Source organism: Hydractinia symbiolongicarpus, chromosome 5, assembly GCF_029227915.1.
Source record: "Hydractinia symbiolongicarpus strain clone_291-10 chromosome 5, HSymV2.1, whole genome shotgun sequence".
In the NCBI taxonomy this organism is placed as follows: Eukaryota; Metazoa; Cnidaria; class Hydrozoa; order Anthoathecata; family Hydractiniidae; genus Hydractinia; species Hydractinia symbiolongicarpus.
The window spans coordinates 18,455,572-18,467,017 of NC_079879.1; the positions used below are offsets into that span (position 1 = coordinate 18,455,572).

Sequence of the window (11,446 nt, forward strand, 5' to 3'; positions counted from 1 at the left end):
TTAGTCCCTGTGTATTATGTGCATAATGTGTAGCACATCATGTTTAAAACTAAAGTCAGTATATCTATAGTTGTATTTTTATTACCACTTAGTAAATTTCAATGATCAAAGATGGAAGCTATTCAAGAACTGGAAAGAGCATCTGCCATTCTAATGGTAAATAGTCGACATACCTTTGAAAAATCTGTACATTTTGTATATAGAATAAAAAATTATACAAAAAAACCATTCTGAGGGTCCCGAAAAGACATAAAAGTTTCAGAAGTTCTAGAAAATTCATGGAGTTCATTTAGTATTTGTGGTCTGATTCACAAATTAATAAATTTAGGAGTATATATATCAGAAAAAGTTTGTTTGTGTCAAAGGAATTCACAAAATTCTTTTTTGATGAAAACTCTAAATTTTGATTTGATGTGATTATAACATTGTTATCATTTACTTGTTTTGTTGTAGGCTCCTCCTGAAGCAGTGTCCACAGAAGAAAGGCTAAATGCAGAACAGCTGTTTTTACAATTCCGTAAAACTAAAAATCCTTATGACCTGTGTCAGAAGATCCTACGTAAGTGACTAGTTACTTTTACTAGTCAACTATTCCTTTATGTTTATAAAAAAGATAGCTACAGCATCAATCTAATTAGCAAAGTTACCTATGAATTAAACTCTGTCTGTTTGTATGTCTGTACATGTCAGTTTTTCTCTGGATCCATTAATTAGCTTTTTCTGATTTTTTGCATAAGTTACTTATCAGTTATTGTACAGGATATAAGTGTTGGAAACAATGTTATCAATGTAGATCCTATGTCCTGAATGTATACATTAAGTATACACTGGCATTGCCTACCCAATGTTCCTCACATGGAATGGATTGGGCCATAGCCGTGTCATAGACACTTGCTAAACATGCTCAGACCAAACCCCAGGCCTTGTATTACAAAGTGAACTCAATACCAAAAGGCCATGCGTCACTAAATGCTAGAAAATGACATTTTTATTTTCGAAAGTCTAATTGGTGGCATTCTAGGCAAAAATAGGTTTTTTCAATTGTTTCAAAAATAAGGTTTTTTAAGTTTTTCGTCTAAAATTTTCTTTCTCTATAAATGTAAGTAGAAAATGTTATCATAAAAAATCATGTTGCTAAGTAACATGCCTTAACTACCTCAAATTAACTGTAAATAAGTTAATGTTTGTTTAAAAATTTCATTGTTTATGCTCTTGTTTGATAATCGCGTGTCACCTTTAATAAAACAGTTGTTTTTGTATAATGTGTAGCACGTTATTTGTAAGAACTTTTTGGCAGACTTAATTCTTTTTTATTACAAAGTTTGTTTCCTTGTTAAGAACTGTTTGTTAATTAGGTTTAATATGCACTTACCTTCACAAATAGTTGTCCAAAATTTATTCCTGTAGTGCTCCTTGTCCGTGGCCAAAGTGCCAGACTGTTATAACAGAGTGCTGCAATGTTTAAGGTTATTTTTTACTATTTTTTGCATTAAATCTTAATTTTTTTTTGTAAAACATACTTTATTTTTAGAAACCTGCAAAGTTGATTATGTGCTCTTTGAAGCAGCGACAACTATTAAAGAAGCTATCATAAGGGAATGGACCATTTTAAAAAAGGAAGAAATAGACTCTGTCTGTTCTTTTCTATTGCGTTGTGCAACAGAAAATTTAAAGTACATAGATTTTGTTTCTTTGTATAATCTATCATCCTGTGGTATAGAGAAAGAAGTAAAATCTACATAAATGTCATATATCAATAAAGGAATTTCCACTTAACGTTGTCAGTGTATCATAACAGATGAGTTTGTGAGCATATGCTTTTTCACAAAATTTAAGTAGCTCACCAACTTTGATTAACTCAACAAAAAAGTTTTGTGGTGTGTACTGAAAGAAAATCAATAAGCTCCCAGTTAATAAAAAATTTCCATGGACACAAAGTAAAGGTTCACCATAATTGTTTGCAAAATTACGATTATGATCCAGCTAGTTGAAACAAGTAGCACAATTATTTATAGTTAATCTTAGCACCTATAACACGTTCTGCAAATACACTGTTACTGGAACATCGGGTGGGTTATTTCATATCTTTTCTAAACTCTCTTGCCATTTTTTTACTAGTTTGCAGAATTATGTACGAGAACAGATTCTTCAAGTGGTTGCAATTATTTTTAAACTTGGTACTCTTGATAACCCAGAAGCGAGAACTAGCTTGGTGAATGGTTTAACTCAGTTATTATCACATGGAGACAGAACAATGGTATAACATGTGAAAACTTATTTGTTCAGAATGTAACCTGGTTTTTATTTGTTTGCAGGACTTATGATGCTTGTTTTTATTTTGTTTAATTTAAGGAATTAATTTGTTGTTCCATCATGAAGGCTCTACTCACAGAGTACTCAACAACTTCTCAATCAACCAACTTTGGCATGAGCTTGGATTTTCATGCAAGTTGTAAAAGATCATTTGAAGTAAAAAAGTTTGTCTCTTGTTATCTTCCTGCCTTCCTAATTATTTCAGTATTGTTTCACATTTTTTGTTGTAACAAGTGAACACGAGCTGTCATTCTGTAGGTGTGTCTTTTGTTTGAAATGAATTACATAGATATCAAACAGAAAAGCGCCAATGAGTATACAAATATATTTGTGTAGTATTGATTATACCTTTTTATAGGAAAAGGATTTACTCAACATCTTCGTGCTCACTGTTCAAACTCTTCAAAAATTTATAAATGTTGAGATGTCAGGCTTATCGAGACAAGACATTGCAGTATTTATACGATATTTGTCCCTGGCTGAACAAGTCTTACATTGGGAATTTATGAGTGGACATCATATCCTTTCAACTAAGAATTTGTTTTTCTTTATTTACAACTTCTATTTTTATGTTATTCTATTGTGTTGTTTTTTTTTGTTTTTTTTCTGTTTTTTGTTTTGTTTTTCTTGACAGAACCCCTTTACCTTTGTCATTATTAAGATTTCCTGGAAGTAATGAAACAGCACAAAAAATTATATTCAGACCGCATAAGAACTGGAAAGAAGTGATGTTAGACCCAAATTTGTTAGATTTGGTTTTTAAGGTAAAAATTTTATATCAGTTTCCTTTTTTTAATTTTGTCTTTGCACTAGATTGTAAAACATGGAGCTTTATTTAAACATGTTTTTTAAAACCATTCATCACATTTGTTTATTGAAAAGTTATAACTGTTCTTCGATATAAAGTCAGGCTAACGGATTGTCTGTTCTGTAGGCATTGTGTTTCAGTGTTTTCCTTTCCTTTCCATTTTAGCTTCTTTCGATTTGTGTAAATAACAGTGAATTGTCACATCATTGCATGCAGTGTTTGGTTCAACTTGCTTCCATGGCTGGCAGCATATTCAAGAGTGACGAACTACATTTAAAGTATCTTGATCACTATGTAACACGTCTGCTTGCAATCATAAATTGGTATTAAACATTTGATATTTTAGTTTGGTTAAGCTTAAAAAGTCAGTAATAAGATAATTACTGAATTATTTGTATTTTTAAGAATATCTAAATGATCTACTTTCCAATTCAATCTTATTGAATTCTTTTTTCAGAATAGAGTCAACAAAACTCTGCTCATTCCTGCTGTTATTTTCTGTCCGCTCACAAGTTGTTGAAAACTTATTTAGAAAAAAAAATGTAAAAATCATAGGATCTGACTAACTAATTAACTTATTGTTAGAACAAAGCTGTCTTAGAACAAAGCGGTCTAGGAACAAAGAGTTTAATCATAATTTTAGTTTATAATTTTTCATTTGAAATAAATTTTTTTGTTACCTTAGTCACAAATGGAATGGTCATCAAGCATTTGGGTTGTCGAATATACTTTTTCGACTTCTTGATGTCTTTCCAATAAAAATCATCAAGTCCATAACCCAACACAATCTGTCAACTTTGTTTGATGCGATGACCTATTTAACATGTACTTTTCAAGAATCAGCTATCAATTCAAATGATGTAAATATTTTGCATTTGTACATTCTGTAGCAATGAATACAACATTGCCAATTTTATGACATATTGGTAAAGTAGTAACATGCTGAAACATGCTGAAACTTTGAAATAAGTAAACAAAACATTAATTTTAATTTTCGCAAGCACTTTATGAAATTAGTAAGTTGGTAAAATGTGTTTTGTCTTTCAGTCTGACTTTGATGATAATGAATACTTGGAAGCTGCTAATCTTTTACTTGATGCATGGATTACTGTTATTGCACACGCTGAAGACTTTCCACCAGGTTTCTTTGTTCAATACAGCTTGAAAATCATTGATATTTATTTAAAAACACACCTGGCTTCTCCAGATGGTATTAGAAAACCAGAAAGTGAATACGTAGGTGAATTATTTGTTTACTTTGTTTTTTTCTTTTGAGCCTATGTTATTATTGTTCTTCGTAAAAAAAAGACTACTAAGTTGACAAACTTACAATTAAATTTAAGTAGGCTCTCGCTATGTCGAATGCATTTAAGAGTGAGGGTTTTTCAGGAAAATTGAAGGGATTAGCTACTTGTTCAGTCCCTGCTGTTGCAGGTCTTTCTTCAAAAAATTGGTGATTTCTAGTTACTCATTAGTTTACTCCATGGTAAAAATGTACCAGTTTTTAGTAGTAGGATAGAAGCAACGTATTGAATTACTGTCTGGACATTAAACTTTTTAATTATATTTTTCTGTTCCAAGGTTTTTGTCTAAGTATTCAAAATGAGTCACTAAAATAACTCTTAAGGTTTTGTAAACTCTTTCAAAAGTGTTTCTGTTATAGAACAATATGGATGAGATTGAATATGATATAGTTGAGGATGATCGAGATGCTTGTGCAGATGAACTTTCAAATATAGGCCACCTAGCCCGCCAATGTTTACCAAGAGTAGTACCAGTCCTGATTGACAAATTAGAGACACGGCTGGTACATCTAAAAGAGTACTATCAACACGAAAAGCTGAAATTGTCGACTAAGACTGCAAATGGTAATTTTACATCTTAATAGCTTATTCCATATTGGAGGAAAAAGTTTTTATAAAAAATAGTTTTGATATCTTTTGTAATTAGTTAAAAAGGGGATGGAATTATGAAGTGAAATTAGTTTCTTGCAAGTGCACATATTTCACTGAGTATAATAAATATAGAATGGCCGCAGAGTTTAAAGAACTTTGATTTGGGATTTATGTTCAAACCCACTGCTGTATAAATAATTTTTTTCTTGTAAAACCCTACTTTAAAGGATTCAAAATTGAACAAAACTTGCGAGATTTTGTTTAGGTTTTAAACATACTTTTGTTTTTCTTTAGATTCTCGTGTCTCTGATGCATTGTTTGAGGATATACATTGGTTGTTACTCATATGTTCTTTTGTACTCACCATTGATAATTCTGGTGAAAGTCCTCAAATACCAATTGAAGTTATTAATTTTACAAATGTATCCTTAACTACTAACATACGTGGTGTGGGAGAATCTGTTAAATATTTGGTTTCTCTGGGAAAAGAAGGCTTAAGAAGCGATGGTATGTTGATGCAACTCTTTATAATATATTCTTTTTCTGCGGATATGTATTTTTTCCCCCATGATGGAATCATGTTTTTTTAAAACGAATGGTGCATTTAAATTAAACACAGTCGAGGTAGCATAAACTTTCAGAGTGTGTCTCAAGCAGAAAAACCTGGAAATCCTTTAGAAATCACTGCCTCTTCCACTGCAGTATTTACTATAAATAGATCAATTAATGGTTATTTTTGTTTAACACTGTATTTTGTCTTACTGGATAAATGTTAGTTTAGGAAGCACTGTTATGAAAATTGAAGATTTATAAAAAGTCTCATGGAGTTGAGTGAACAGCCTACAAATACGCTGTTGACAAGATGTTTTAGAGAGTTTTTAGGTGTCAATAACTTCTGTGGGTAGCGCTGTCTAGAGGGTTTTTTGGGTGGCAATAACTTCTGTGGGTAGCACTGTCTAGAGAGTTTTTTTTATTTGTTCAAAAGCATGCAAAAAATGTTGAGTACATTCATTATCGTCTTCGTGGAATGTATCATAATTAAAAAACCTAAATAATTTGAATGAAAGGAAATAAACCTTACCTCCTTAATTTTTCTAAATTATCTCAAATGTTTATCTATTTTATAATACTTCAGCTCTTTGACTAAGATGTTTTTAATTCTTATTTTTGTATTTATTTATTGAAAAGATTTAACGCTAAATTGTTAGTGTTTTATTATCATTTTAGTGGATCCAATTGTAGCTCTGCTAGTTACTATTCTAAAAGTGGTTGAAGTCGAGATGGAATTTTTACGCAATGGTCTCATATTTTCATTCAGTCCCGAAGTAGCTTCGACGATGTTATGGTTTTTAAAAAGATGGACAAAGGGTTTTTTCTCACTTCATGAAGCTTCTGATACGAAGTTGAGCCCGACGCTAATTGCTTGTTTTGGATTGAAACATGATTGTGGAAAGTTTCTTATCAAGCTTCTGTTAGATGTCGTAGAATTGAATTTAAGTGCATGGACGGCTGAACCACAAGTATCAGAGGATGTTGTGAAATTGTTGTTAAGATTAATTAATCAGAAGAAACGGTATGTTGAGATAATCAAAACTTGCCCATTTTCACTGTACAAGTAAAGATGTTGCATGGTTCTACTTTCCCGTCAGCATTGTTAGTACTCGCTTGCTTTAAAATGTTTTGCTGTACCATAAAGCGCCATTTAATACCCCATCTCAACAAAAAAACAGTTAAGGTGGCAGTAACCCTTTTAAAAATCGGAAATTTTATTTAACATAATTAGTTACGAAAGGTTATTTTGAGACTATATATCCATATTTTTTCTGTTATAACACACTTGACACGATTTTATGGCTAAAATACTATTAACTTTCACCAAAAATATTCAGCCTCAACCATTCCTCTTTTAAAAAAAAAACATGAATAATTAATCAATTAGTTCCGCCGAATATAGTTTAAGTCTACGTGCTTGCAAAATCGTACAGAAAGAAATGACGTAATTATTAAAGAGAAACGTTAATAGCAACAAAGATGGCGCATTATGTAGAAATCTAAGACGATCTTCATTATGCAACACTGCACGAGCTTTAACTTTCGATAGCATTTTCGTTTTACTTTAAAATTTTCAGACATTCTTGGTGAACCATATTTCTCTTTTAAAAACGTTCGATGCGGCAGGGGATGCTAACAAAGTAAAAGCCGATTTTTTTCTTGTGTATGATACATTTTTAAATAGAAATTTCTGCTGACTCAACAATTTTAGTGTTAAGTTAAAATTATTTTATTATGTATTAACGCCAATATTTTTAGAAAATAGTAAAAAACAATGGATAAATAAAACACAAAATAAATAATTCAGCTATTTGGACAGCTAAAAAGGGTTACTGCCACCTTAAGTGTCCTTCACCAAATAAAAGGCATTGGAATTTCAACAGGGGAAAGATATTTAAATTTTTTTCTGGACTTTAAAGTAAGTGGTGTAAAATTGGATTATGTCCAGTGTATAAAAATGACTAAAAAAGCTGTTAAGCAAAATTCACACTAAAAAAAAACGTCCTTCGAAGCTGCGTCCTTTCTTACATTGCGGTGACTTTTTTCCTGCAGTGTGTTATGTTATGTTAAGAAAGGACCTTTAATTTATACACTATATGTTTAAATTAAAGAAGATGACAAAATATGTTTGTTAAGCACTTTCTAAGCGTTTTGCGGTATATAGTATCGTCTTTGTAAGTTGAAATATTGTAAATGACAGATCAAATAACTGATTGGGCATTTATTAAGAAAATCAATTGATCACGCGCATTTATTTGAGCATGAGTGTCAATTTGAGTGATTAAGGTCGTTCACGGTATGCAATGTATTAAAAAAAAGTTTCATTAAGTAAAAATTTGTCATTGCATCAAAACATTCGTTAAATTTTTTTTCATGTTTGTGTTTAGAGCAGAAATTTGTCTAACCTTTCCTAACGTGTGGAACATTGTTCAGAACTTTTCAAGCCGCACACCTGAGATATGTGCTTTATCTCCTCTAGTGCATCGACACTTAGTTGAATGCTTGATGAGGGCTTGCTCACAAATGGAAAGTGAAGACACTAAACAACAGCTACAGACACAGGTCAGTAATATGATTGTAAAGGATCTTTTTTAATGATTATTTTCTTATGTATTTGCACACAAAACTTTTGTTACACAAGATCGCCGAATTTGGTAAAATTGAACAGTTTTGTCCGTCAAGAGGTTTGTCTTTTGTATAAATGCAGCTATGTTGGTTATTTACTATTTCGCTTTATAGCTATTGCAACCAATCTTGACACAATATCAAGCTGTGCGATCAAAAGAGAACTTCAATCGAATTGCTCACGACGACGTTGTAAAAAATGAAGTTATTCGAACGTTCGAATGTGTGCGTGGTATTGCTAAAGGAAGCACTCAATCCAATGCGAACTTTTTATTTAAATTTACTGCTCCAATCTTAGAGGATTCAGTGACACTGCTGAATGTGTATTCGAATTATACCGAAGTGATTGTGTGTGTTTTGGAGATGTTTGTTGATGTGGTTGATGGTTCTTTGTGTTTACTAAACCAGGTACCTCATTGTTTCTGTTTATCGTTTTCCCTAGGATAAGGTGCGGAAGGTCTTTTTATCGTCATTTGTGTCCTGTAGCTTAAGTAACCCTGAACCTCCAAATAGCTCAATCTCCAACTCTGCAACTGTTATTTTGCAGAAAGGTTAATTTCACCGTGGTTGCTGTTGTAATAAACGACAGATTTATTTGACAAAATTTTTACAGTGGGTTCTGTAATTTTTGATTCTGTTGCTTATTAAAAGACCGATCCTACATTTGCTTAGTCTCCCACGCAGCGATTGTTATTTTACAGGATCCCCTTTCGCGGTGTTTATTGCTGTTGTGTTGTTGATGAACGACGATTTTATCAGACATTTCTGCATCCTTTTGAAGCAGCTGCGTACATCGTTTGTCATTATATCTTTTGGAACACTTAAAAAGCAAGAATAAAAAGTAGAGATACTTTTATGTTTAACATGGCGGGTATATTTTCCCAACTAAGGCTAAATTGAAAAAAATTTAACGAAGATGAACTTTGATCAATCTCATTTTCAGTAGTAACCAACTTACATTATTTTAAATTTTTAAAGTGGGTACGATATTTACATTGAATGGTTTTTATTCCAGGAAAACTCAACTGCAATGTGCAATATGTGTCTACGGATGATGGAAAACTATTCAAAATTCAATCTAGGTGAGTTTACTTTGACACTAAAGTAAAGTATTTTAAAAGGTTTGCAAGTAATAAATACCTGATTTTACTTCCACCAAAACGTTTTTGAAATTTTGCTTGTTTTTGTTACATTCTTGTGCTGCTTCATATCAAAAGGCCACATATCACATATTTTTTTAGGGAAAACTGTACTTGGTAGTTCGGAGGAAGAAGAAAAGTATTACGATCTGCTCTTGCTTATACAACTTTTGACTCACATTTTATCAAAAGACTACCTCGATTTTTCAGGTGAGTTTGTCAGTCAGGTTTTCCACTCTGTTGGGAATGGCAGAATTTGTCAAGAATTTTAAAAGTATAGGCAAAATGTCAGGAATATCAGAAGGTGTGATATCTAAACGTATTGACTAGCGTACACTTTTTTGATTTGTGATTCGTCTGCTATTATAACCCATGAGGTAATCCTCGAACTTCTAATTTATAACAAGTTCTAAAATGATGAGGAAATGATGAGAAATGATGAAAAAAATTCATTTAACCCTATTTTTGTGCATTGTTTTTTGTCATTAATATTACACCAAATTTTTCCTCAAAAATGTGCTACAAAATTTGAAATTCTTTTGCTACTCGAGAACTGGTCGAGTGTTTGCATAATTTGCACACTCAAGTTTTAATGGTTACTTAATAACTTCATATTCTCATTGTTACAGAATCTTCAACATTTAATGGTCAGCCTGCGGTATCTCCAGTTGACGTTGTCTTGTTTGGTTTTCATTTAATAATACCTTTGATAAATCAAGAACTCATGAAGGTATGTAAAAATTTTTAGTACGTTTTTTCGTCAAATATAAGCTGGAGATTTAAAGCTCTAATTAATTAATTAGCTCGTGATTTGTTGTGAAATGGATAGTATTTTCAGGAAAATAATTAAATACATATTTTTTTTGAATACTAAAATATTTTCTTATAAAAAAGTGGCTACGAACCCTGTTAACGCCGAATTTTGTGTAAATATCAAAATAACATTTGTTTTAAGAAGTGTTTCTTAATATGCAAAATTGTAAATTTTTGGTTGGATAAAAAACTGTAATCTCGGTTTGACGCTTGATGTAGTAATGAAATGAAATGTCGTTTTAGTATCCCAAGTTGAGCGGGGAATATTTCAAGTTGGTGACGTTTGTCTGTGAAGTCTATCCTGAAAAGATCAAATGCTTGCCTCTAGTTCTCTTTCAAAATTTCATGGCTTCCATCCAAATGGCTATATCTGAGTATCCTTTAAATTTACCCAACTGCTGTCATTTGCTGCATCCATACATTATTTTGTCAATGCTTTATACAAATCAGTTGACTCCCATTTTTTTTTCAACTTTCCGGCGTTTATTCCAACTGAGCGCATACCCCGTTTTTTATTCCCGCCGTCTTACGACTATTGACATTCACCTTCTTACAGCCCAGCAATTTCTAAAAAAAACAGAAAAGGTTAAAAAAAATATTATTTAATTTGAATTGTGATTTGTATTTTCTCCCGAGCAGTGCGTTTGCAGACTGGACCACGAAATGGGTTACAACATCTTATGCTTGTCCGTGTGATCTAAGGTGTATTTCTCTTAACCTATAATAAAGTTACGGCGCCGATTCGGCAAAGTGCTCTTTAGATGCGCTAAGTTCGCTCGCAAAATATTACTGCAATGAATGTGACAAAAATGACGAGTCTGGAAAAAATTTATTTGAAGCACTTCGAGAGTTTCTCAATGTAAGTTGCTTTGTTCATTATATACATTTTAACTAACCTAAAATGGCTTTAATAACTATTTCGCACTTAGATTGTTTTTCAACACATCGTTTTGGGTCAGTTTAACATGGACCTCATTGAACCGTCGGCCGAAGCTTTATTTCTTCTCATTTGTTGTCACCAAGAAGAGTATTTGAAGTTAGCGAATAATTTAATAGCACAGCAACAGGTGACCGACGAGAGTTTCAAGCAGAAACTTATCGAGGCGTTTCAGGTATTAAATTTCTTTAGTTTCTGTGTTACCTTTTACTAACCAATCCTGTGATTGGTTGCATAATCCTGACTTTCGCGAGCTCTTACACTTTAACAGGAGGCTGGACTAGATTCTTATTTCTCTAATCCTAGCTTAATATTGCTATAAAGCGTATTCTTATAAATAATAAGTGTGTTTTCACGAATTTGG

At 32.1% G+C, this 11,446-nt stretch overlaps 1 protein-coding gene across 1 annotated transcript in view; it reads left to right on the top strand.

Moving 5' to 3' along the window:
- Window positions 1–11,446, top strand: part of LOC130645091 (exportin-4-like) — a 13,510-nt gene continuing 2,064 nt past the window's right edge. Inside the window, exons 1-21 of the mRNA XM_057450950.1 lie at window positions 1–156; window positions 454–559; window positions 1,532–1,673; window positions 2,119–2,257; window positions 2,353–2,469; window positions 2,672–2,830; window positions 2,958–3,077; window positions 3,287–3,444; window positions 3,807–3,981; window positions 4,169–4,357; window positions 4,785–4,989; window positions 5,311–5,523; window positions 6,244–6,589; window positions 7,956–8,130; window positions 8,308–8,601; window positions 9,209–9,275; window positions 9,435–9,542; window positions 9,962–10,062; window positions 10,389–10,519; window positions 10,875–11,004; window positions 11,075–11,257. Of these exons, the coding sequence (XP_057306933.1) occupies window positions 112–156; window positions 454–559; window positions 1,532–1,673; window positions 2,119–2,257; window positions 2,353–2,469; window positions 2,672–2,830; window positions 2,958–3,077; window positions 3,287–3,444; window positions 3,807–3,981; window positions 4,169–4,357; window positions 4,785–4,989; window positions 5,311–5,523; window positions 6,244–6,589; window positions 7,956–8,130; window positions 8,308–8,601; window positions 9,209–9,275; window positions 9,435–9,542; window positions 9,962–10,062; window positions 10,389–10,519; window positions 10,875–11,004; window positions 11,075–11,257 (3,303 nt within the window). The 5' untranslated portion in view covers window positions 1–111. The remainder of the gene's footprint in view (window positions 157–453; window positions 560–1,531; window positions 1,674–2,118; window positions 2,258–2,352; window positions 2,470–2,671; window positions 2,831–2,957; window positions 3,078–3,286; window positions 3,445–3,806; window positions 3,982–4,168; window positions 4,358–4,784; window positions 4,990–5,310; window positions 5,524–6,243; window positions 6,590–7,955; window positions 8,131–8,307; window positions 8,602–9,208; window positions 9,276–9,434; window positions 9,543–9,961; window positions 10,063–10,388; window positions 10,520–10,874; window positions 11,005–11,074; window positions 11,258–11,446) is intronic.